We start from the raw sequence: 27,152 nt of genomic DNA, 5'->3' as shown, positions 1-27,152 counted from the left end.
CCCAAATAAATAAACAAATCTTAAAAACAAAACAAACATTTCTGTTACTGCTACCAGTATACAGAATACAAAATAGTCTCAGCATGTCAAAAAAACAAACAAACAAAAACTCCCTCACACTTAACAGTCACACTCTCCCCTACTAGTAATCCCTAGGAACCACTAATTACTCCTCCATAACTATAGTTTTGACTTCAAGAATGTCGTGTAATTGTAATTATAGGTAAAAACTTGTGACTGGGTTCTGTCACGCAGTATAGTGTTCTTGATATTCAGCCAAGATGTTAAATTCAGTAGTTCACTTTTTATTGCTTAGGAGTATTTCACTGTATAGGTGTATCAGTTTGTTTATTCACCTTTTGAAGGATATTTGTTTTCCCAGTTTTGGCGATTATGAATAAAATGACTCTAACCATTGGGTCTTTTTTTTTTTTAATTCATTCTGATACTCTGTGTCCTTTGGTTGGGGCATTTAGTCCATTTACTTTCAGAATGCTTATTGATATATATGTGTTTAGTGCCATTTTATTAGTTGATTTGTTGGTGTTTCTGGAGATGTTCTCTGTTCCTTTCTAGTCTGTACTTTTGGTCTTTCTTTCCAAAGAGTCCCCTTTAATATTTCTTGCAGGGCTGGTTTAGTGGTCATGAATTCCTTTAGTTTTTGTTTGTCTGGGAAACCCTTTATCTCTCCTTGTATTCTGAATGAGAGCCTTGCTGGGTAAAGTATTCTTGGCTGCATATTTTTCCCATTCAGCACATTGAATATATCTTGCCACTCTCTTCTGACTTGCCAAGATTCTGTGGAAAGATCTGTAGTCAGCGCTATAATCCCATGTAAGTTAGGGATTTCTTTTGTCCTGCTGCTCTTAGGAATTTTTCTTTATCACTGTATTTTGCAAATTTAACTATATTATGTCTTGGTGTCCGCCTAGCCTCTGTTGATTTTGATGGGAGTTCTCTGTGCTTCCTGGACTTGATATCTATTTCCTACCCCAGACTAGGGAAGTGTTGAGCTATTATTTCCTCAAATAAATTTTCTGCCCCCCTTTTCTCTCTCTTCTTGTTTTGGGACTCCTAATACCGTTGCTATTATGTTTGATAGAGTCATTGAATTCCCTAAGTCTGTTCTCATGATCCATAATTCTTCTTTCTCTGCTTTGCTCTATTTCCTCATTTTCCATTATTCTCTCTTCTATATCACTTGTTTCTCTGCTTCTTCCATCCTGGTGTTCATTACATCCAGTCTGTTTTGAATTTCAGTTACTGCATTTTTCATTTTTTATTTCTTAAAATTATTTTATCTCTGTGGTAAGGCTCTCTTTGACATCTTTCATATTTTTCTCCAGGTCAGTGAGTATCCTTATAATTGTTGCTTTAAATTCTTCATCAGGCATATTGCTTATGTCTCTTTCAGTTAGATCTCTGGCCGTGACCTTTTCTTGTTTCATTTGGGATGAATTCCTCCATCTTGGCAGTTTGTCTAAGTCTGTCTTCTTCTTTGTGTTAGAAAAGCCTGTTATGTTTTCTGCTCCTCAGAGTAATGGCTTTATGAAGAATAGGTCATACAGTGTCCAGGGCCTGGTGCTTCAGGAAGGGTTTCTAGTGTGTGCTGCGTGCTCTCTGCTGCTGTGTTTTGGCTGCTCTATCCTTCAGGCCAGTGTTCTGCAGAGGCTCTCCTTGCCTGCAATGGGCAGCATTTGGACCTTAGCCAGAGTGTGGCAAGTTTTAATGGGTTTGCTATGGTCTGCTTGTTAAATGAGACCTGATGCTACTTCCACTAGAACTGAAGCCTTGGAGAACTCTGGTCAGGAGACTTGGTGTATGCAGGGGTTTCTGCTGGTCTTCTGGGAAAGGGGCCCACTGCATGGGGATTAAGCCACATATCCCCAAGAGGGGCAGTACCAGCAGAGTGCAGGGGGGCAGGATTTGGTCTAAGAGGTAAGGTAGCCAGTGTTGGCACTGTGCTATTTACTGAAGCTGGTTTATGCTGAGGGGTTGGGGGAGGGAAGTGGTGCCAGCCAGCTCCTTTGTCCCTGGAGAGAGATCTGCATACTTGCTGCTCTCAGGGAAGCACTCCCAGAAGGGCAAACAATCTCCACCCCTGTGCGTCACAGGTGTTTTTCAGATCACTGTTTTCACATTGTCTGTGTCCAGGTTGCTTGCCTGCCAGGAGCAGCACAGCGCACTTTGGGCTCTATCCCAGCCAAGCCTGATGACTTTTAAAACTCTAAACTTTAGGGATGTGGTGTGGGGGGTTTGTGCTGGTCTTCTGGGGGAGAGTCTCCAGGTTTGACCAAGAAGGGCAGTTGTGCCAGAGCATGGGGCATGGGACTTAGAGCAAGCAGGCTAGGCAGACAGTTCGTGGTGAGCCACCCTCAGCAAGTGGTTCTGTGGCTATGCCAAGGGGTGGGGATGGGAAAGGGCGCCCACCAGCTCTTTTGTCCCCAGAGAGGCATCTCTGCAAATGCTACCTTTCACAGATGCACTCCAAGAAGAACAAATGATCTCTCCTCTGTGGGGTGTAAGCATTCCCCACATCACCCTGTCTGCTCCCAGTGCTGCTTGCTTGCCTTCTCTCCAGGAGTAGGGCAGTGCCCTCAGGGTTCTATCCCAGCCAAGCCTACCAACATTTAAATCTCCAATCTTTGACCCCCACTGGTTGAAAAATAACTTAGGAGGTATAGATCTGTACCTCTGAAACAAATAATACATTATATGTTAAAAAAAAAAAAAGAAGATAGCAGGGGGGGAAGAATGAAGGGGGGGATTGGAGGGGGAGACGAACCATGAGAGACAATGGACTCTGAAAAACAAACAGGGTTCTAGAGGGGAGGGGTGTGGGAGGATGGGTTAGCCTGGTGATGGGTATTAAAGAAGGCACGTTCTACATGGAGCATTGGGTATTATACGCAAACAATGAATCATAGAACACTACATCAAAAACTAATGATGTAATGTACGGTAATTAACATAACATAATAAAAAAAAGAAAAAAAACTCAGGAAGATCAGCCCCTCTCGTCTTCCCAGCCAATGGCTTTGGGGAGGTGTTCTCCTTGTGCGTTCCCATGTGTTCCACCCTCTCCTTCTCTGCAACTTGGTCTTCCTCCTCTCTGCAGCAGCTGTGATCCATTTTTCCTCCAAACCACGTCTCTGTACCTCCTACCTTTCTCAATGTGGCCTCTTTTCTCCTAGTTGTGCAGTTTGTTCTATCAGTAGTCAGGTTGATTTCTTGGGCATTCAGAATGATTTGTTAGTTATCTAGTTGTGTTCAAGGGACAAGATAAGCCTAGGGTCCTCTTGCTACAACACCATCTTAGCTCCCTCCTCTACAAAACATTTAAAGAAGAGTTAGTACCTATCCTCAAATTATTCCAGAAAACTGAAGAGGAATGAACCCTTCTGAACTCATTTTACAAGGCCAGCAAGTTAGTGCTTTCATTTTCTCTGAATAAATACCCTCAGAAATGAAATTGCTAGGTTATATAGTTCTCTTTTTAATTTTTCAAGGAACCTCCATACTCTTTTTCCATAGTGGCTGCGCCAGTTTACATTCCCACCAGTAGTGCACAAGGGTTCCCTTTTCTCCACGTTTTCACAAACCCTTGTTATTTCTTGTTTTTTTTTTAAATTTTTTTAGATTTTTAAAAAGATTTTAGCCATTCTGACAAGCATAAGGTGACATCTCATTGTGGCTTTGATTTGCATTTCTCTCATGGCAAATGATGTTGAGCATCTTTTCATGTACCTGTTGGCCATCTGTATCTCATTGGAAAAATTTCTAGACTCTGTGCCCATTTTTCATATTTTTTGGTTTTTTGCTTTTCAGTTGTATGAATTCTTTATATATTTTCGATATTAACCCCTTATCAGATATATGGATTTACACATATTTTCTCCCATTCAGTAGGTTGCCTTTATATTTTGTTGATGGTTTCCTTTTGCTTTGAAGAAGCTTTTTAGTTTGCTGTAGTCACACTTGTTTAGTTTTGTTTTTGTTGCCTTTGTTTTGGTGTCAGATCCAAAAAACATCATTGCCAAAACCAGTGTCAGGGAGCTTACTGCCTTTGTTTTCTTCTAGCTGTTTATGACTTCAGGTCTTACAGTTAAGTCTTTAATCCATTTTGAGTTAATTTTTGGAAGTGGTGTAAGATAGTGGACTGGTTTCATTCTTTTGTTTGTGGTTTTCTAGCTTTTCCAGCATCATTTATCGAACAGACCGTCCTTTCCCCATTATATGCGTGGCTCCTTTGTTATGAATTAATTGACCCATGTGTATGAGTTTATTTCTGGGCTTTCTATTCCTTTCCATTCTGTGTGTCTTTTTATGCCAAAACCATACCATTTTTATTGGATTGTGATTTTTTTAATTTATTTTTTTATTATGTTATGTTAATCACCATACATTACATCATTAGTTTTTGATGTAGTGTTCCATGATTCATTGTTTGCATATAACACCCAGTGCTCCATTCAGCACGTGCCCTCTTTATTGTGATTTTTAAAAATGTATTCTGACAAGGTATTTTGATTAATCTGTGTGTTAAGATTATATTTAATGTTTGGATTTAAATCTATTTTTGTCATTTCTTCTCCCACAGTTTTTCTTTTGTTTTTTCTTTTGGGGTATTTTAATTTTTTTTTAGTATTCTATTTTAATTTATTGTGTTTTTTATTATTTATCGTTGTGTAGTCTTTTAAATGGCTGTTCTAGGGATACAATATGCATGCTTAACTTTTCTCAGTCTACTTAAAATTATTATTTTACCACTTCAAATGGAACATAGAATCCTTTATGCATGTGTGTTCCTTTACTGTTTATCTTCTGCACTTTTGTAGTTTTCTTCTATATTACTGTAGAATGCTATATTATTGAAATAATCTCACCAGTGTTATATATCTTTGCATTCAACTTTCAAACACTTTAATGAACTCAAGAGGAGAACAGTCTATTATATTTATCCAGGTATTTACCATTTCTGTTTCTTTTTCTTCATTCCTGATGTTCTCTTTTTTTCCTCTGGTATAATTTCCCTCTGTCTTCCTTTAGTAATTCTTTTAGAGCTGGTCTGTTGGAAACATATTCTCTCAATTTTTCTTCACCTGTATTTGAGAAGTTTTCAGCCATTCTTTCTTTCTCTATTTTTTTTCAGCATGGCACCCTTTTTCTTTTCTTTCTAGGACACTGATGTTATGAATATTAGACTTTGGCATTGTCTCAGAGGTCCCTGAGACTCTCTCCTAATTTTTTTTCAATATATATTTTTTCTCTTGTTGTTCATTGGATATTTTCTATTGATTTGTCTTCCAATTCACTGACTCTTTCCTTTTTCATCTCAATTCTATTATTGAAGCCATCAGTGAGCTTTAAAAAAATTTGGCGTTTATTTTTGAGTTCATTATTTGTTTTTTTCTGCTTTCTATTTGTTTTTGAGACTTTATTTTTCATTTGTTTAAATGGTTTTATGTTTGTTGGAGAATTTTTGTAAAGCTGCTTAAAGTTTTGTCAGATAATTCCAACATCTGTCATCTCAGTGTTGTCGTTTAATTTTTTTTTTGTTTGTTTGTTTCCAGGTGAGTGGAGTTTTTCCTGGTTCTTTATATGTCAAGTAATTTTGGATCCTGGACATTTTGAATATTGTATGACTTCCTTGTTAAAATCCCATGATAAATGTTGATATTTTTGTTGTAGCAGGCAACTGATCTTGTTAGGTTTAGGTTTCAAATTTCAATGCACCTCTGTGCATTGTGGTTCCAATATCAGATAAGTTTTCAAAGTCTTTGCAATACTATTTAGATCTGTCCATATGTGCACTATCCATTTGTCAATCTATGACTTGGGTGATGTTTTATCTGTTAGTTTAGATCTCAAAGTCTTTTATATTGCTGGTTAAGATTAGATCCACACATGCATGGGCTTGGGGTGTGAACCTGGAGTTTATAAATAATTTAATGGGGTCACTTTCTTGAGGTCCTTCCTGTCTGTAATCTCCTTTGGTACCTTCTACTTCAGGAAGCAGTGGCTTCAGTCACTCCATACTGCCACACACCTCCTTGACTGTAACTGCTTCCAGGCCCAAGTAGTGGCAAAATGAAGGAAAAAAATACTGGTAAATTCACCATAGCATGAGGTACTTCAGATTCTGGTCTTCTTTCTCACTCTGTCAGCCACTCTTTACTTTCTAGAGTCTTCAAATAGCTACTCTGTACATTCTTTGTAGGATTTTAGCTGTATTCAATAGGAGAGAAAGGAATAAATAGTGTGCTCATTCCATCTGGAACCAGAATCTGATCATCATGATTTTTAATGGCTTACATAATATTCTAATATTTGGATATACTATAATTTACTCAATTTCCCAAATACACATTTAAGATTGTTCACTTTTATGATAACAATGTGATGTACATTTCTATGTATATATTACAAAAGTGAAATTTTTTTTTTTTTTAAGATTTTATTTATTTCTTTGAGAGAGAGAATGAGAGATAGAGAGCACGAGAGGGAAGAGGGTCAGAGGGAGAAGAAGGCTCCCTGCCGAGCAGGGAGCCCGATGCGGGACTCGATCCCGGGACTCCAGGATCATGACCTGAGCCGAAGGCAGTCGCTTAACCAACTGAGCCACCCAGGCGCCCCACAAAAGTGAAATTTTAAGTCAAGATATTAAAAGCTTTTTGATTCAATTGCCAAAATTACTTTCTGGAAAGCTTAATTGGATTTATAAAACTTGACCATCAAAAAGAATATTGACCACATTAAAATAAAAACAAATGGAGGGGTACCTGGGTGGCTCATTCATCAGTTAAGTGTCTGACTCTTGATTTTGGCTCAGGTCATGATCTAAGGTCATGAGGTCAAGCCCCCAGTTGGGCTCTGTGCTCAGCGGGGAGTCTGTTTCTCTTCCTTTCCCTCTCCCTCTGCCCCTCCCCATTAGTGTGTGCATGTGCGTGCTCTCTCTCAAAAATAAATAAATAGAATTGTTTCTCTAATTTCTCTTTCTACAGTTGCATTGTTAGTGTATAAGAAAGCAACTGATTTCTGTGCATTGATTTTGTATCCTGCCACATTACTGAATTGCTGTATGAGTTCTAGGAATTTGGGGGTGGAGTCTTTTGGGTTTTCCACATAAAGTATCATGTCATCTGCGAAAAGAGAGAGTATGACTTCTTCTTTGCCAATTTGAATACCTTTTATTTCTTTTTGTTGTCTGTTCTTGCTAGGACTTCTAGTACTATGTTGAACTGGAGGAGATTATGCTAAGTGAAATAAGTCAAGCAGAGAAAGTCAATTATCATATGGTTTCACTTATTTGTGGAACATAAGGAATAGCATGGAGGACATTAGGAGAAGGAAGGGAAAAATGAAGGGGGGGAAATCAGAGGGAGAGATGAACCATGAGACACTATGGACTCTGAGAAACAAACAGGGTTTTAGAGGGGAGGGGGCATGGGGGAGGGGGGATTGGTTAGCCCAGTGATGGGTATTAAGGAGGGCATGTACTGCATGGAGCACTGGGTGTTATACGAAAACAATGGATCGTGGATCACCACATCAAAAACTAATGATGTATTATATGGTGACTAACATAACATAATAAAATTTAAAAAATAAAATAAATAAATCTTTAAAAAAAACAAAATGGAGACCAGCCTTGAAAATTCTCCCAACAGGGAATTAATGGTTGATGGGGAACTTTCTATAGATCTTCCTTGACTTTTGATGGCGTTATATCCTGATAAACCCATTGTAAGTTTCAAATACTCAAAGTGGATGATGCATTTCATACCCTAACCTACCAAACATCATAGCTTAGCCTAACCTACCTTAAATATGTTCTGAACACTTATATTAGCCTATAGTTGGGTCAAATGATCTAACACAAAGCCCATTTTCTAATAAGGTGTTGAATATCTCATGTAGTTTATTGAATACTGTACTGAAAGTGAAAAACAGAATGGTTGTATGGGTACGGAATGGTGGTTAAGTGTGTCGGTTGATTACCCTCCTAATCATGTGGCAGATTGGGCGCTGTGGTTGGCTGCCACTGCCCAGCATCACAAGGGAATAATGTACCACATATTGCTAGCCCAGGAAAAGATCAAAACTCAAAATTTGAAGTATGGTTTCTACTGAATGTATATCACTTTTGCAACCTGATAAAGTAAAAAAAAATCCCAAGTTTAACCATCCTAAGTCAGGGACCATCTGTAATGGAGAATTCCAGTTATTAATTTTAGCATCACTAAAAGACATTGTATACTTCATGTTGTGATGTAAGAAAGAACACACAGTATCCTTTATTTTTTGTGATTTGGAACACAAAGCAACCATTTCTCTAGATTTGTTTATAGGAACATATATAAGAAAAGCAAAATAATTATAATTTCTAATTATAGGGGATTTACAGATGATATATATTCTTTTCCCTTATTCCAGACATGCAGTTTGTCTCTGGGAAGGGATATGCAAAGCTTGGTGTATCTAGAATTATAGGTAAGGGACAAATAGCTTGGTCTATAAGGAAAAGGTATTACATGGTGCTGTCAGGGTGTTTCAGGCCCCATTGAGAGGATTTTCCTGGAGATCTGCCATATCTTCAGAATGTAGTTCAGGACCTCTGTCCACCTGTTTTCAGTTGTACATGAAATAGCAAAACCAAAGCATCTTTTGTTACAATTTTTTCCTGTATATTTAAATGGCATCATCTTAGGTTATTTTCTGCTTTTGTAATTCTCTCCTTGAAAGCTTCAGTTTCCTAACTTTTTTCATTTCTCTTTGTTGTCAGAGGAAAGGTATGTGAACCTAGATTCAGCAAATATGGCAGAGAGATAAAAGATAGACCCAAAGAAATAGTGAAGAACAGTAAAGGCACATAGATATTTCTGCTTTGTCCTCAATGGCATACATTTCATTATTTTGAAACCATACATTTAAATATTTTAATATAGCTGCTTGAGGTCCATATCCAAGGATACTACTTTCAGGAAACAATAAATGTATAAATAAAGGCTCCTTGAAGTGAGTCTGTTTCTTTCCTTCCTTTCTTCCTTCCGTCCTTCCTTCCTTCCTTCCTTCCTTTCCTAGAGCAAGTCAGTTGAGGGAGGGGCAGAGAGAGAGAGGGAAACCAGCAGATTCCCCACTGAGCGGGGAGCCCATTATGGGCTCCATCCCAGGATCCCAAGACCATGACCTGAGCCAAAACTAAGAACCAGATGCTTAACTGACTGAGCCATCGAGGCGCCCCAAAGTGAGTCCCTTTAAACTGGAATTGAAAATCACCATAGGGGCAGCTGGGTGGCACAGTTGGTTAAGCATGGGACTGTTGGTTTTGGCTCAAGTCGTGATCTCAGGGCTGTGAGATCAAGCCCCACGAGGGGCTCCGCACTCAGCCAGGAGTCTGCTTCCCCCCTCCCTCTCCCTCTACCCCTCCCTGCCAAGCTTTGTCTCTCTCTCTCTCAAGTAAATAAATAAATCTTTAAATAAAAAATGTTAAAAGAAAATCACTGTAATAGTAACAATACAATTAATACAATATAATTAACTAAAAACAATACAGTTAACTAAAAAATAAAAGGTAAAAACAGAAAAGCTTATATTAATAAAAGGTAGGTTATAATTTCAACTCTGCACAAATTCTTAGAAGGAACAAAGAGTAAATCAATTAGGTGGGTGGGGAGTGGTCCTAGTTTTTCTGACTAGATTCTCTAGAAGTGTTATATGGCATCTTTAACTTCACATTTGACTTTCACAACACACATCATCATAAAGAGGGCCACTTTTTCAAGAAATACTTAAGGACTTCATCTTTCTGTGGCTTCTATTAATACTATGATAATAAACTCATTTTCTTTTGGAATTCTTTTAATTTCATTATCCTTGTGGAATTTCTCTTTTTCACTTAATCGGTCTAAATGCCATTTCCTCATTTATCAATGGTTTTTGCATGAGATCTGAACATTTCCCCAACATCCCTTTCACTGAGCTCATGAAATATTCTTTCGTGCAAGATTTTTAGTTGTTTCTTAATGTCTTTGTATTACTATGTTAGGTGTTTGCATAGCTGACAATCTGTGAAAGCACTGATGACCTAGCACATAATAGGTGGAATTAAATGATTATACTCACTGTGGAGGGATATTTGAGTGGGGACTGAGGTATAAGTAGTTAGCTCATTCTTAACTATTTCACATTATGAAGACTGTTGTTGTTCTATATAAACTCATATAACTATAGGGTTTCAGAATGAATACTAGGTAATAAGGACCCCCCCCAAGCTGAAATGTTATATTTTGAATGCAGAGTTATGAAGTTGGAATGCTCTGAGCTTCGTGGAAGAAACGTACTATGTAGGAAGTATGGTGAAATCCACTAATAAAAGTTAAGGGTTTCAAAATATATAATACTAATAAGGCTTTGTACATGAAATTATACTTTTATGTTTTTCATTTCACTTAGTTAATAAAAAGAATACATTCCAAGCCAAAACACTAACCCTTAAAATACATAAATTTTGGAGCTTTGGATTTTCAAGGTATTTGCTTTTCTAGTTTTAGTACTGGAGAACTACGATTCTATAATAGAGCCATGAATCTGTAAAGCACCTCATTCCCTCTTAGCTTTTCTTGAGACACATTAAAGCCACAATAAAATGAAACTTCTCTTTCACAATAAGCTTTAGTGGGTCAGAAAATGAAAATAAGAAAATTCATTGGAGACCAGATTAGGCTGGAGAGAAAATGGAAATACTCTTTTTTTGTTCTCCAGCTGTCATTATATATCTTTCTCACATTATCTTGATGAGCTTTCTTAAACATAGCTAGAGATTCAGTGAAAACCTGTAAATATCTTTTGGTTGTCAAAATGCCAATACCCTTTAATCTTTATGTTTTAAAAGAGCTTAAGACTGACGGTCTTCTTTGGAAAAATGTTTAAAATTGGCCAGTTTTAGTCATATGCTGGGGCTTAGAAAAAGGTGTCTGTACTTGTTTTATGTTTGCTGCCTATAAAACCAAAAACTATCTTGGGGATAATTTGAACTTAATTAGTCCTGTGTAATATACATTAAGTTACCTTAATAGCCGCACATTGGAAATGCTCAGTATATTCTACATTTATTTCAGTTTAAGATGCAGAAATGGACTTCCTAGACATATGCCATATGTTCTCTTCTTATGCCAAGTTAACAAGAATTAAAAGACTGAGATGAATAAACAAGGTCAACTTAAGCTGAGCCAAATTAGACAACAGAATAATTGTCAGATTTTCTGTTGGCAGGGACAGTTTGTTTTGAGCCAATCTTCATGAATTATAGGCTGTAAATTTTTTTTTTCTGGTAAGTCTACCGCCAGGCATTCTGTTGACAATTTTCTTTGTTTTGTAAACACTGAAAATTTTCATCAGTTATATTGTTTATAGGCACACATAAGGATTATGGATAGATAGGGGTTTTTGTTTGTTTGTTCTAAATTAAAGGAAATTTGCTTAGATACAAATCAAATAAAACCAAGCCAAAATGTAGTAACTTTTAACAGGGTAGTATTTAATTTGGAGTTTCTTAGGCATGAATTCAGATATAGTAAATAGCAGGAAACTAATATTACAATTAATTTATGACAGTAAGTATAAAAGTGGATACATTTGTTACAAATACAAGGTTTGATTGCTCTACAGTAAAGAATCTTAGACCTTGAAGGGGCTATTCTAATACAAATGGGAAAATTGAAGCAACCAGAGAAATGGAATGATTTTAAATATAATAACTAGTTTAGAGCAGTACCAAATCTAAAGGTAAATATTTAGTCCTAGGATCATTTATCATTGCCCTCTCACTCTGCCCTTTTTCTTTCTAAACTGCTTTCTCTTTGAGAGTTGTTTAACTTTTTCAAACTACCATGTCAACAATATGAAAAACTAACCATTTGAATAATGTTTATCTTAGCCACATCAAAAATATGAAAACCAACTATTTGAATAATAGTGGCAGTGACATATAAAGTATAAAATCTCAGTCAAATCACACAATGGTGATTTTTAAAAACACTCACTTATACCCTAGATGTAGTAATTGCTATTACTGTGCAAGTGCCTGATTATTTTGGGGTATCTAAAGTGTCTATTTAACACACTTATTACCAGCTTTATATTCTTATAGCCTGTATATTCTTGTATTACAAAAATAATTATTTTGCTTATTCAGTAAATATTTATTAAGCATCTGTTACATGCCAGGCACTTTTCTACATCCTGGAGGATCCAGCAGTGGGGGAAAAAAAAAAAAAGACAAACCTCTACCCTCATACGGTTTATATTCAAGTAACTTTGTTTATAAACTCAAGCACAGTAGTCTATTCAAAACCAGTTTTCAGTTGGCTTCTGAATTATATTTAGTTCAAGTTAATTCAGTTTATTTCACCATAAGCTACCCAGAGATTAAAATTTTATTCAGTCATATAAGCATATGAAGAATGTAAATAATGAATGGGAGGGAAGGATTTAAAATTAAGAGGCTATTTTATAAAGTAGGCTGAAATTTTATGGTTCATTCATTCATTCATGGATGAGATATTTGTTGAATGCTCACTCTGTGACTGGTACTGGGTTGGATGCTGTGGATACAACAGTGAGCAAAAGTAGATACACCCTTAACCCCTGGTGAGTGGGCCCATGCTGCCATTCTATTCACTCTGCTTCTCTCTCTTTTAGAGCCTGAGACATTACTGAACTCCTCTAGACAAAAACTTTTAAGTATCTTGGGGTAGCTAAACTTCCCCAATGCAGTTCTGGTATTCAAATTTAGCCCTGAGCCCTAGCATTCAGATGGTGACGTGTGAAAACAGACCTCACATCAAATTTCCACTGATATCAAAGCAGCTTTCCCTATCAAGTCAGCCCAGTCATTCAAAATGATCTGTTAAAGATGCAGAACACATCTTAACACTTTGTATTAATTCCTCCTTGCTGCCATAACCAATAGCCACAAATTTAGTGACTTAAACAGGGTGCATTCCTTTCTGGAAGTTCTAGAGAATAATCTACTTTCTCGCCTTTTTGAGCTTCTACAGGCCACTCTGCATTCCTTGGCTCATGGCTCCTTTCCTCCAAAGCTAGCAGTGGTAGGTTGAGTCCATCTCGCCATGAGTTACTGGACACTGATTCTTCTGCCTCTCTCTACCACATTTAAGGACCTCTTTCACATTTAAGGATTACATTAGGCCCATCTAGATAATCCATCTGTTTTAAAGTCAGATGACTAGCAGCCTTAATTCCACTTGCTACCTTAATTCCCCTTTGCCACGTAATATAACATATCTACAGAATCTTGGGATTAGGATGTGGACATCTTTGGGAGGCCATTATTCTGCACACCATATACTCTAATATCCTTTATTGTCTTCTCACTGCAATTAAAACAAAGATCATACACACTGACATGGCCTACAGGCCCTAATAATTTATTATCTTCCATGCCCCGTTTATAGTTTAGCTGTATTGGCTCTCTGTTACTCAAACCTCCCAAACTTATTTCTACCCTAGGGCCTTTGCATGTGCTGTTACCCCTCCCTAGAATCTACTGGCAATATACCACATCTTCACATAGATGACTCCTTGTCTTTCAGCCCTTAACTCAAATAGTGCCTTCTCTAATCACCAATTCTTTGTATTTTTTCCTAGTACTTACCATTAACTGAATGACCTTAGTTATGTATTTTTGCTTGTTTCTTATCTGTATCATTCCTCCTCCTCCCCCGCCCCCCATTTGAGAACTTGAAGAGTGCAGTAGGCCTTGCAGTGTGCTAACTACACACCAGGCATTGTGCTAGGGCTTAAAGAAATGATCCTAGGACTAAATATTTATGTTTAGATTTGGTACTGCTCTAAACTAGTTATTATATTTAAAATCATTTAAATATAGCTTAAAGATCATTCTTAGAAATGATTTAAGAATCATGATGGTTTTTGCCTTCATGGAGTTTATAGGTTAATGAAGCAGATAGTAATCTAATAATCACATAAAAATAAAATTACAAGTGTGACAGTGTTACAAAGCTTTATAGTTAGGGTGTTTTAGTATCTGATAGGACTAGCTCCTCTCTCATAGTTTCTTCTTTATTTTGTTTTTCTTTTTTTTTTATGTTAACCTTAATAGCACTTTGTCTAACTCAATAAAAAAGTATGTTGGTCTTTTTATTGGGATTACATTAAATTTAGTTAATTTATTATTTATTATTTTTTTAAAAGATTTTATTTATTTGACAGAGAGACACAGCAAGAGAGGGAACACAAGCAGGGGGAGTTGGGAGAGGTAGAAGGCTTCCCACCAAGCAGGGAGCCCAATGCCGGACTCGATCCCAGGACCCCGGGATCATGACCCGAGCGGAAGGCAGACGCTTAATGACTGAGCCATCCAGGTGCCTCTAAATTTAGTTAATTTAATAATTTAACATAATACATTAATTTAGAGAGAACTGACATCTTTATGATGTTGAGTCATCCTATTCAAGAAGAGAGGATATCTTCTCATTTGCTCAAGGCCATTTTTGTGTATATCAGAGTGTTTTAAAATTTCCATCATGTGAATTTTGCATATTTGTTGTTCAGTTTATTCCTCAGTATTTAATCTTTGTTGATAACATAAATGGAGTTTTCCTCTACCATTATATCCTCTAACTCATTTGTGTATGTGAAGGCTATTGGTTCTTGTACATTAATTTTACTTCTTTCTACCTTATTATTTTTGAAATATTTGATTATGTTTTATCATTGATTCCCTAGGGCTCTTCTGTTATATTGTCATATCATTGCAAATGAAGATACTTTTATTTCCTTACCAATTTTTATTCTCTAGTTCAAGGATTGGCAAAAATTTTCTGCAAAGTACCAGATAATAAATTTTTAGGCTTTGAGGATCATACAGTCTCAACTACTATAGATGATAAATAAACAAATGGGTATGGTTGTATTCTAATAAAACTTTATTTATAAGAATAGTCAGCAGGTTTGGATTTGGCCAGTGGGCCATAGTTTGCCCCTTTGATCTGGTTGATTGATCTAATTGTAATGGCTAATAACTCTAGTACAGTGTTGAATAGTAGCAGAGATAGTGGGTATTCTTGCCTTGTTTCTGATCTTAGCAGAAATGCCCTTAGTGATTCCCCATTAAATAAGATACCAGCATTAGGACTAGTTATATATATATACATATATATGTATATATACATATATTCTTATGTTATAATATATCCCTCAATTTCTATTTTCTTGAGTATTTTTATGAGGGTTGTGTTTTGTCAAAGGCTTTTTCAGCATCTGTAGAAATAATCATGATTTTTATTAACCATAGATCTATTAGTATGCTGTATGATCTTAATGCATCTCAATGGATTTGGTAACATTGAACCAACCTTGTAACATCAGGATAGATTTAGGGGTTGAATTTTGTTGTAATATTTAATATTTTTACATTGATATTCATGAGTGATATTCATTTGTAGTCATCTTATTTTTGTACTGTAGAAGTTTTTCTTTAATTTTAATGTATTGGAACGGTTTGTAGAGCAATTAAAATATCTGTTCTTTGAACAAGGGTTGGAGGTAGAATTCTCTAATCAAAACACCTGGGCCTTTTTAATAGGGTACTTCCTTAAGAATTTTGTGTATTTCTTTCATGGAAATTGGTCTGCTTCAGATTTCTAAATCTAATGGTGGTTACTTTTGGCAATTTGTATTTACCTAGGAAATTTTCTTCTGCTTTTAAATGTATTTGCATAGAAATCTACAAAGTGGTCTCTTATGATTAAAAAAAAAATCTGTTACAATGGTTAATTCCTCCCTCTCTGTGCCACTTCTTATTTTGTATATTTATGCTTTCTCTCCTTGGTCTATTTTCTTTTTTTCAAAAACATCTAGATTTAATCAGATCTATAATTTTTTATTTTGTTTCTAAACTTCTACCTTAGGGGTCAGTAAACTATGGCCTGTCAGCTAGTCACCTGTTTATATAAATAAAGTTTTACTGGATCACAGCCATGTTCATTCATTTTATGTATTATTACAAACAGCTGCTTTTGTGCTGCAACAAGAGTTGAGTAATTGCAGGAGAGAACATATGGCCCACAAGCCTAAAATATTTACTCTCTACACGTTTAGAATTTCCCAACCTCCACTCTGCCTCATTAATTTTTGCTTTTATCTTTATTATTTCCTTTCCTTTTACTTATTTTGGTTTAGTTTCTTGTTATTTTTTTTCAGATTTTTGAGTGGGAATTAATTTATTTTGTTTTTTCATTTTCTCTGATTGAAGTGTTTAGTGCTAGTACTTTTTTCTAATTATTGCTTTCAATACATTCCATAGATTGTGATATGCAGTGTTTCATTATAATTATTTTTTTAAGAATTCGTGCTGTTTTCTTCTTTCACACAGGAGTTAATAGAAGGCTTTAAAATTTCTAGGAGGATGGTCCTTTTGTTTCTCGTTAAACATTTCTAGTTGTATTGCATTGTGATCACAGAGTATTTCTAATAGTTCTTTCTTATGGAACTTAGTGATATCCTTTTGGCACCTAACATATCATTTTTTGGTGAATATTTGGGGAAAAAATCTATTTTCCATTATCAGAGTGTAGAATTTGATAAATATCCATAATATTATATTACTCATTATGTTGTTTAGGTATTCTTTCTCCTTATTTTTTGCCTAATCTATTTTGTAATAAGAATAATGAGTTAAAGTCTCCTGTTATTAGTGTCTATGTCCCCTTGCATTTCTTATAGATGTAACTTCATAGAGGTGGTTTCTTTGTTAGTTGGTGCTTACATACTGGTTGTATCTTTGTTGTGAAATTTGGATGTTAGTATTTCTTTGTCAATATTTAATACTTGGGGGCTTTAATTCTGTTCTTTTTATAACCAGGAGTTCTGTTGGTTTCTTATTTTCATTTGCCTAGGATATCTTTTCCCATTTCTTCATTTTTAGTTCTTCTAGATCAATTTATTTTATTTTGTTTTTTTATTTGACAGAGAAAGACAGCAAGAGAGGGAACACAAGCAGGGGGAGTGGGAGAGGGAGAAGCAGGCTTCTCGCCAAGTCAGGAAGCCCAATGTGGGCTCGATCCCAGCAACCTGGGATCATGACCTTAGCCGAAGGCAGACGCTTAACAACTGAGCCACACAAGCGCCCCTAGATCAATTTATTTTAGATATATCTCTTTAAAGATGGATTTATTTTAGCACAAGTTGGGGGAGGGGCAGAGGGAGGGAATCTTCTAGCAGACTCCCTGCTGAATGTGGAACCTGAAGCAGGGCTCAGTCTCACAACCCATGAGATCATGATCTGAGCTGAAACCAAAGTTGGATGCTCAACCAACTGAGCCACCCAGGTGCCCTCCTAGATGTCTCTTGTATACAGAATATAGCTGGATCTTGGTTTGTGGGCATACTGAAAATCTTTTTCTCTTAATAGAGGAGTTAAGTCTATTTATATTAATTGATATGACTGATATACTTGATCTCTCTTTGAATATTTTATAATTATGTGAATTTTGTAATATTTGCTTACATTTCTTAAGTGGGTGTGATTCTTATATTTAAGTGGGTGTATTTTTTGGGAAAGTTTGTATTTAGTTTTAGTATTTACCTTTGTACTAATGTTTTTTCTAATGCCCTTAGTCTCTTCTTAGTTAACCTTTCATTATCTGATGTATCAATGTTTATTGTTGTCTTTTAACTCCCACCTATGTCTATACAACAATCAGAGTTTATTCTACTTTTCTCTTTCACTCTTTGTTCCTCTCCCATTTTTTCAGTTGTATCATTTCTATTTAAGAGTCTTCCACATTCATCTCTCCACTCTCCTGTTTTGGTCTTTTTTTTTTTTTTTTTTTTTAGGATTTATTTATTTGTTTGAGAAAGAGAGAGCATGCGTAGATGTATGCGTAAGTAGTGGGAGGGGGAGAGAGAAAATCCTTAAGCAGACTCCATACCCACTGCAGAGCCCATGGCAGGGCTTGATCCCAGGACCCTGAGGTTATGACCTAAGCCAAAACCAAAAGTCTGTAGCTCAATTGACTGCGCCACCCAGGCGCCCCTTGTTTTGGTCTTCTGTCTACATTTATATGTATTAAAATGTTCGGAATTAGTTCTTTTGCTGAAGTTTTTCCAGTTATCTCATGGTTGGATGAAGCTCTTCCTTTAGTATGTTCCTCAAGAAGGGTTCATGAAAACTATTTTTCTTTAGCCTTGATACTTGAAAGAGAGCTTGGATAGCTATAAAATCATTAGTTTACACTTCTTTTCACTGAGTTTTTAAAAATCGCTGCTCTACTTTTGTCTTACCTTGTATTTAATTTTTGAAAAGGGTGATGCTTGTTTAATTCTTCTGCATTTGCAAGTTATTTGATCTTTCTACCAGGAGGCCTTTGCAGATTTTTAAAACTAATCTTTGAAATCTAAGAGTTTTGTTAAGATATGTCTTCGAACTGATTATTATAATAATTTTTCTCAGGCACTTGGTATATATAATCTTTTTTTTAAGATTTTATTTATTTGAAAGAGAGAGAGCATGAGTGGGAGGGAGAGCGGAGGGAGAGGGAGAAGCAGACTCCCTGCTGAGCAGGGAGCCTGATGTGGGGCTCAATCCCAGGACCCTGGGATCATGACCTGAGCTGAAGTCTCAACAGCCACCACCCAGGTGCATCTTGGTATAATCTTTTGATATGTAAACCAAAATCTTTTAAAAAAAATTTATTTCTGAAACATTTCTCTGGATTATAGTTTTAAATATTAATTCTGTTTCCAATGAATCAAATTGTACAAATGCTCTTACTTCTTTGCCTTATTTGTTTTTCCATTACTTTCTCCCTTGTCTTTTTTTTTCTTTATCTCCTTTTCATTGTCTTGTTTTCTGCCTTTTTCAGTGCCTTTTATTAAATTTCAATTTGAATTTATTCCCATTTGGGTGCCTTGCAATATTTCATTTTTAAGATATTTTTCTTTCTTTTCTTTCTTGAATGCAATGAACTTCCTCCTTTCCTACTCCCAGCTCTTCCTCTTAGTTTTTGTCCTTCTAATTCAGAGTGGGTTTCCATGTACCCAGCTGCTTGTTTGAATATATTTAATTTTGCATGGAGTGTTGTAGTTCTCTTCTATTTCATAGTTGTTTTGGGGGTTGAGAATTTTTCTCAATTGGTATGTGTTGGTTTCATTTTCTGTTTCTTTGAAGTAACTGTATAGAACTGTTCATCTATTTCCTGTTTATTTTTGTGGTATTGGAATGTATTTTGGGAGATTCTCGTTCATGGAGCCCTCAGTATAGCTAAGTCTGGCACTTGTTTGTGTAAAAGTAGATATAGAGACCAATGGAACAGAATGCCAAATCCAGAAATAAATCTTTACACCTATGTTCAACTGATTTTTGACAAACGTATAAAGGCAACTGGATTTTCATGTACAAAATAATGAACTTAAACACTTTATATCACATCAAATATAAAAATGAACTCAAAATGGACTTGAGTGCAAAAGCTAAAGCTATAACATTTCCATTAGAAAACATAAGAGAAAATTTTGTGATTTTAAGTTAGAAAAAAATTCTTCTATACAAAACAAAAGCATAATCAATAAAAGAAACCATAACTACATTGGGTTTTACCAAAATTTGAAACTTTTGCACTTCAAAAGACACGATTAGGGAAATGAAAGGGCAAGCCACAGACTGAGAGAAAATATTTGCAAATCATATATCTGATTACAATTAAGAATATGTAAAGAGGTCTTATAATTCAATAATAAGAGAACTTATTTGAAAATGGACAAAGTTTTGAATAGATATTTCACCAAAGAAGATATACTAATGGCTAATAATCACATAAAAATGCTCAGCATCGTTAGTCATTAGGGAAATGCAAATTAAAATTATAATGAGATACTACTTTATACCCAGTAGAATGATTATAATCAAAAAGACTGACAATACCAACCACAGGTGAGGATATAGAGAAACTGGAACCCTTGTACATTGCTGATGGGTATTTAAAATGTTATAGTCACTTTGGAAAAACAATTTGGTAATTTCTAAAAACTAACAAGATAAATATAAACTTAAAATATGATCCAGCAATTCCACTCCTAGATATCTACCCATGGGAAATGAAAACATGTCCCCTTGAAGACTTATATATGAATATTTATAACAACATTATTCACAATAGCCCAAATCTGGAAGTAATTAAAAATATCCAGCAGCTGGTGAGTAGATAAACAAAATGTGGTATATTCATACAATGGAATACTATTCAGAAACGAAAAAGGAATAAACTACATGCTACAACATGTATGAACCTCAGAAACCATAATGCTAAGTGAAAGAAGCCTGACACAAAAGACAACATATTGTATGAATTCATTTATATGAAGTTTCCAGACTATATGATTTCATTTATATGAAGTTCCTGTAGAGGCAGAAAGTGACCAGTGACTGGCTCAGGCTGGAGGTAGGAGTGGGAATGCACTGTAAGTTGGCACAAGGGAACTTTGTGGCAATGGAAACGACTCTGGTGGTAGTTGCATAATTTTATAAATTGCATAATTTTATAAATTTAGCAAACATTGAATTGTATACTTACAGGGGGCAAATTTTATGGTGCATGTAAATTATACCCCAGTAAAATCATTTTTAAAACAGTAAATAAAGAAGTAGGACTTCCAAGAAAAGGGGAGTATGTCAGAGGGGGAGACGAACCATGAGAGATGATGGACTCTGAAAAACAAACTGAGGGTTCTAGAGGGGAGGGGCGTAGGGGGATGGGTTAGCTTGGTGATGGGTATTGAGGGGGGCACGTTCTGCATGGAGCACTGGGTGTTATGAACAAACAATGAATCATGGAACACTGCACCAAAAACTAATGATGTAATATATGGTGATTAACATAACAATAAAAAAATTAAAAAAAAAAAAAAGAAGTAGGACTTCCAGGTAGTTGAAGACAATACTGGCTGCCTTCCTTTGCACTTCCCAGTACTTCCTCTATAAATGATATAGAACATAATAAAAGAAGAAAAGAAACTACATGAAAGCCCCACCTTTAGCATGACTTGACAGAGAACTTCCAGACAATTGTAAATAAAATGGAAAAAATGCCAAATCTCAGGGCATGATCTCCACATCCTGCTGTTCTTGTAGATTAGAGCATGAACTACACCATGCAGTGTGAAGGGGTAGTTTTTTAAATGCACAGCTTCTGTGGTGGGGAGATGGGTGGGTGAAAAAAGGCAAAAAGGGAGAGGCACCTTCTGACAGTTGGGTATGAAGGAAGAAAGAAGCAAAAGGGGAAAATTTAGGGTCCCACAAGATAAAAGGGAGCCAAAAAATAAGAGGTCATACAACTCCATCAGGAATGTGTAGAGAGCTTAATTAGACCCTCTCTGATTCTTATTCCAGATCTTCCTGTTAAAAATTTTTTGGCTAGTCTCCCGTTCTGTCACTTGACTTAAGCAGGCTAGTAGGGCTGTGGCTTTCCCTGTTCACTTCCTATCAAGTTTGTTACTTTTACTGACAGTTAGTTTGCTGTTTTATTGATAATGCCGCTGGGCAGGGTTTTTCCACTCTAAGCTCCAAATCAAGTCAGCTGTTGTTTTTCACAGCTGTCCTACCCTAGTAGAACTACAAGGCTGAACTAGCTTGGGGGTCAAGAAAGGAAGGATGGGAGCAGCCCCAGAACATCAGATTTCCCCTTTATTACTAGAAGTTCAGCATTTTTTCATGAATAATGCTTATCAAACTCTTGTTTGCTCCTATTTGATTTCCAGAGTTCTGAAATGGTAATTTTTGTCCAGTTTTATCATTGTTTCCTGGGGAGAAGATTTACTTACCTCTAAACTCTGCCATACCTGGAAATTCTCCTTTATTTAGTATTAATTAAACTATGTAGTTTGAGGCATTTTCCTCAAGGATATTATGAGTGTATATATGTATAATATGAAATATATGGCTTATATTTCATATGATATATATAAAAAATACGGCCTCTTCACAATTATTGTATATAAGTTGGGATCCTCAGGAGCAGGTGTGTAAACTGCAGAATGGGGGCCAAATCCTGCCCACTGCCTGTTTTTGTAAATAAAGTTTTATTGTAACACAGCCACTCTCATTTATTAATGTATTGTCTGTGGCTGCTTTCATACTACAATGGCAGAGTTGAGTGTTGTGATAGAGTCTGTATGATCCACAAAGCCTAATATCTGGTGCTTTACATAAAACGTTTGTTGACCTTTGCTTCAGAGCAAATTATAATAGTGACTAACGTAATTACCATTACAAATAATATTACTTTGTCTCATATTTTTTTTCACATTTATCCTGTTTATTTTCTCAATAACCCATATAATCAGCTGGATAGTTATGAAATTATCATTTATCAGATTTCAGAAACTAATGGCAAAGTTGCATAAGTACGATCATATGAGTTACAAACTAAATATACTAAACATACTAAAAATTAATATTTTAATTTAATAATCTAACAATTCTAAAATTTAACAACAGAATAAAAATAGAATTTGATATGTTATAGTAATTTCATGTTCATCTTGGCCTGGAATAACATTCATTCTAACAGTATTCTGTTTACATTGAATTCTTCCTCCATCATACCTGCTCTCGCATGACCAAACTACTGCAAAGTCATCGCCATGAGAAAATGCACATTTTTTTCTTTGACATTTTGAAATATTCTTGCTTAACTATTAGTTTGGATTTCAACAGGGTATATTTAAATTGTTTAATACTAAACACTGTGGAGCACTTTTCTCAATTCAACATATCTTACCTATTAGAAGAGACATTCAGTGTTCTTTGTTGAATAATATGTTTATGGATTGAACAAAAGGGAGGGAGGTTATCTGTAAATATGTCTTCTCCTTGAGGAACTAAAGATAGGCCAACAAAAGCTTCATTTAGCATATCTCCTCTGTCCAAAGGCCCCAGGAGTTCTGTTAAAAAATGATCAACATATGAGTCAAAATCCAGTAAGATTTCTGCTAGCTCCTTTATGATTACAGGAAAACTTCTGCATATCCCAATGAAACTTTTTAAAAATTTGTTAACTATATAGTGTAAAACTTATAGTCCTACTCCCTATATGACTTCTCTTCTTCTGACACTTAGCTCAACCAGGGGAATTTGATAACTGAATAAATGTTTTCAAGTTCACATTTGATAATTGAATGAATTAATGTTTTCAAATTCACATTTTAAAAATTCATTTATAACTTCCCCATTCATAGTGTTTTTAACCAGCATTTTATTAATCAAATATTTTTTGTTGTTGTTAACTACTGGAATACTTTATTATATTGGAAAATAGAAGTGAATTATTTTACATCCCACATATAGAACACAGTTTGAAAGCAAAAAAGGAAAGTATCTTTTATAGGAATGTATCTTTTCCAATATTTACTCATCTTAATGTGTATAGAGAGTTTGCTGTTCCCACGTCATACAGATGTACAGAGCAAACTTTAAAATTGGCAGCTTAGGGCATTGTTTAGAAAAATTGTGAAACATGTTGAAGTTGTGAAAAATATATCTGAAAAAACAAACTTTATTAAAGTCTAAAAGCTCTTAGGACCACACTATGTGTGTGTATTTTTTTTTTTTTTTGCCATGTTAACCATTTTCTAAGCGTGCAGTTCAGTAGTAGTAAGTATATTCATCTTATTGTGCAATAGATCTCCAAAATTTTTTTCTGCTTGTAAAATTGACACTGTACACCCATTAAACAACTCCTTATTTTTCTTTCCCTTCCTCTAAGCCCTGGTAACCACTATTTTGCTTTTTGTTTCTATAAATCTGACTACTTTGGATACTTCATTTAAGTGGTATCATATAGTATTTGCATTTATGTGACTGGCATATTTCCCTTTGCATAATGTCCTCATGGTTTATCCATGTTTTAGGATTCCCTTCCTTTTTAAGGCTGAATGATATTCCACCGTATGTATATACCACATTTTGTTTATCCATTTGCCCATCCATGGAAATCTGGATTGCTTCCAGCTTTTGGCTATTGTGAATAATTCTGTTATGAATATGGGTGTGCAGATATCTTTTTGATACCCTGATTATAATTCCTTTAGATACATAGCTATAAGTGGGGTTGCTGGGTCATATGTAAGTTCTATTTTTAATTTCTTAATTAATTTCTTTAATTAAATGTAAAGTTTTATTTAAGTAATCTCTACACAGAATGTGGGGCTCAAACTCACAACCCCCAGATCAAGAGTCACATGCTTCTCCGACTGAGCCAGCCAGGTGCCCCAACTGTTTTTAATTAATGAACCACCATGTTGTTTTCATTGTGGTTGCACCATTTTACAATCCTACCAACAGTGCTCCAATTTTTCCACAACTTTGCCAACACTTGTCTTTTTTTTTTTTAAGATTTTATTTATTTATTTGAGAGAGAGAGAATGAGAGATAGAGAGCACGAGAGGGAAGAGGGTCAGAGGGAGAAGCAGACTCCCCGCTGAGCAGGGAGCCCAATGTGGGACTCGATCCCAGGACTCCAGGATCATGACCTGAGCCGAAGGCAGTCGCTTAACCAACTGAGCCACCCAGGCACCCAACACTTGTCATTTTGGTATATTTTTTTTTTTTATTATAGCCATTCTAATGGGTATGAGATGATAACTTGTTATGGTTTTGATTTTGCATTTCCATAATTATCAGTGATGTTGAACATTTTTTCATGTCCTTATTGACCATTTATTTATCTTCATTGGTGAAATATCTATTCAAGTCCATTTGCCCATTTTTGAATCAGGTTGTTTGATTTTTGTTGTGGAGTTTTAGGAGTACTTTATATATTGTGGGTATTAATCCCTTATCAGATATATGATTTTCAAGTATTTTCTCCCATTTCATGGGTTGCCTTTTCATTCCATTGATAATGTCCTTTGATGAATAAAAGTTTTAAATTTTGATGCAGTCCAATTTATTTTTACTTTTGTTGCCTATACTTTTGGTAACCATTGCCAAATCCAATGTCATGAAACTTTCTCCCTGTTTTTTTCCCTAAAAGTTTTGTGGTTTAGGTTTTACATTTAGGTCTTTGATACATTTTGAGTTAATTTTCATATATGGTACAAGTTAAGGGTCCAACTTCATTTTTTAAAATATGGACATCCAGTTTTCCAAGCACCATTTGTTGAAAAGATTTTCCTTCTCCCCACTGAATGGACCCAGAACCCTTGTTGAAAATCATTTGACCATATATGTAAGGGTTTATTTCTGGGCTATTTTATTGCATCAGTCTATCTGTCTGTTTTTATGCCAGTATTATATTGTTTTGATTACTGTAGCTTTGTGTAGTGAGTTTTGAAATGAAGTGTGAGTCCTTCAGCTTTATTATTTCTTAAAATTACTTTAATTCTTCAGGGTCTCTTGAGATTCCATATGAATTTTAGGATGGGTTTTTCTGTCTCTGTAAAATATGTCATTGGGATTTTGATAAGGATTACATTGACTCTGTAGATTCCTTTGGGATGTATGGACATTTTAAAAATAAATCCTACAACCCATACACAAAAGGGATGCTTTTTCACTTAGTACTGTGTTTATTTTCTTTCAGCAGTGTTTTCTACTTTTCAGTGTATAAGTCTTTCACCTCCTTAGGTTTATTCCTAAGATTTTTATTTTTCTTGATGCTCTTATAAACAGAATTATTTTTAAAATTTTCTTTACAAATTGTTCACTAAAAAATTTTTTAAGGTTTTTATTTAAATTCTAGTTACTTAACATATAGTGTAATATTAGTTTCAGGTATACTATACAGTGATTCAACACTTCCATACAATACCCAGTGCTTATCACAGCAAGCACACTCCTTAATCCCCATCACCTGTTTTACCCATCCTCCCACCCACCTCCCCTCTGGCAATCATCAGTTTCTTCTCTGCAGTTAAGAGTCTGTTTCTGATTTCGATGCCTTTTATTTATTTTATTTCCCAATTGCTCTGGCTGGGACTTCCAGTACTGTGTTGAAAAGAAATAGAGAAGAGGGCATCCTCATCTTGTTCATGATTGTAGAGGAAACGCTTTCAGTTTTTCACTATTGACTATGATGTTAGCTGTGGGATTTTAATAATTTTAGTATGGGTCTTTTTTATGTCAAGGTAGTTTCCTTCTAGATTTAGTTTACTGAGTTTCTTTCAAAAATGGGTATTGAGTTTTGCCAAATGCCTTTTCTGTATCAATTGAGAAATATATAGTTTCTGTCCCTTATTCTGTTAATGTGGTATTAAATCAATTTATTTTTGTAGGTTGAACTATCCTTGCATTTCAGAAATAAATTACTTGGAGTATAGTTTTTTTATTTTTATTTATTTATTTATTTATTTTTTAAAAAAAGATTTTATTTATTTATTTGAGAGAGAGAAACAGCACGAGAGGGGAGAGGGTCAGAGGGAGAAGCAGGCTCCCCGCTGAGCTGGGAGCCCGACGTGGGACTTGATCCCAGGACTCCGGGATCATGACCCAAACCGAAGGCAGTCACCCAACCCAACTGAGCCACCCAGGCGCCCTGGAATATAGTCTTTTTAATATGCTGCTGAATTTGGTTTAGTAGTATTTTGTTAAGAATTTTGTATCAATGTTCATCAGAGATATTGGTCTGTTCCTTAGTGCCTTTGTCTGGCTTTGGTTTTAGGGTGCTAAGAGAGTGGGGGAGGGACATCAAAATATCCCTAAATTGAGAAGGCACTTTGAGACAGGAAAACAAAGGAGGTGACTCTATACAGTTTACACAGAGTTTTATTAAGGATAACTTACTGATGGGGGAGATCAGGTAGAGGATGATTCATGGCAGCTGCACAGTTATTCTCCACAAGATCCAGACCTTAGTCCATAGATTTTATTAGAGCAAGGGGACACAAAGAAGGACAGTGCAGTGAGATCAGAGGGTTCACATGCACCTCAAAGGGATGCATGCACCTAATTGACAGCTAACCTTTAATTAGATCCAGTGGCACCACCTGTGTGTCAGGCAAGAGAAAGACTGTGTTATTGCTAACAGATTCATGGGAGGCCAGAACATGCCTCCCCCGCTATCCTGACCTTGGCAGGCTTTCTAAGGTATGTATATTAATCTCCAAGGGGT

The 27,152-nt window shown here is 35.7% G+C and overlaps 1 protein-coding gene across 6 annotated transcripts in view; it reads right to left on the bottom strand.

Moving 5' to 3' along the window:
- Positions 1-27,152, bottom strand: part of LOC113937823 (WD repeat containing planar cell polarity effector) — a 435,562-nt gene that overhangs the window by 50,972 nt on the left and 357,438 nt on the right. For all 6 annotated transcript variants that reach the window (XM_027622691.1, XM_027622688.1, XM_027622689.1 and 3 more), the window contains one exon: positions 22,824-22,986. In XM_027622691.1, coding sequence (XP_027478492.1) covers positions 22,824-22,986 — 163 coding nt within the window. The remainder of the gene's footprint in view (positions 1-22,823; positions 22,987-27,152) is intronic.

This window comes from Zalophus californianus, chromosome 8 (assembly GCF_009762305.2).
Source record: "Zalophus californianus isolate mZalCal1 chromosome 8, mZalCal1.pri.v2, whole genome shotgun sequence".
In the NCBI taxonomy this organism is placed as follows: Eukaryota; Metazoa; Chordata; class Mammalia; order Carnivora; family Otariidae; genus Zalophus; species Zalophus californianus.
Note: the sequence above shows the minus strand (reverse complement) of the source record. Positions and strands in the feature narration are given on the sequence as shown.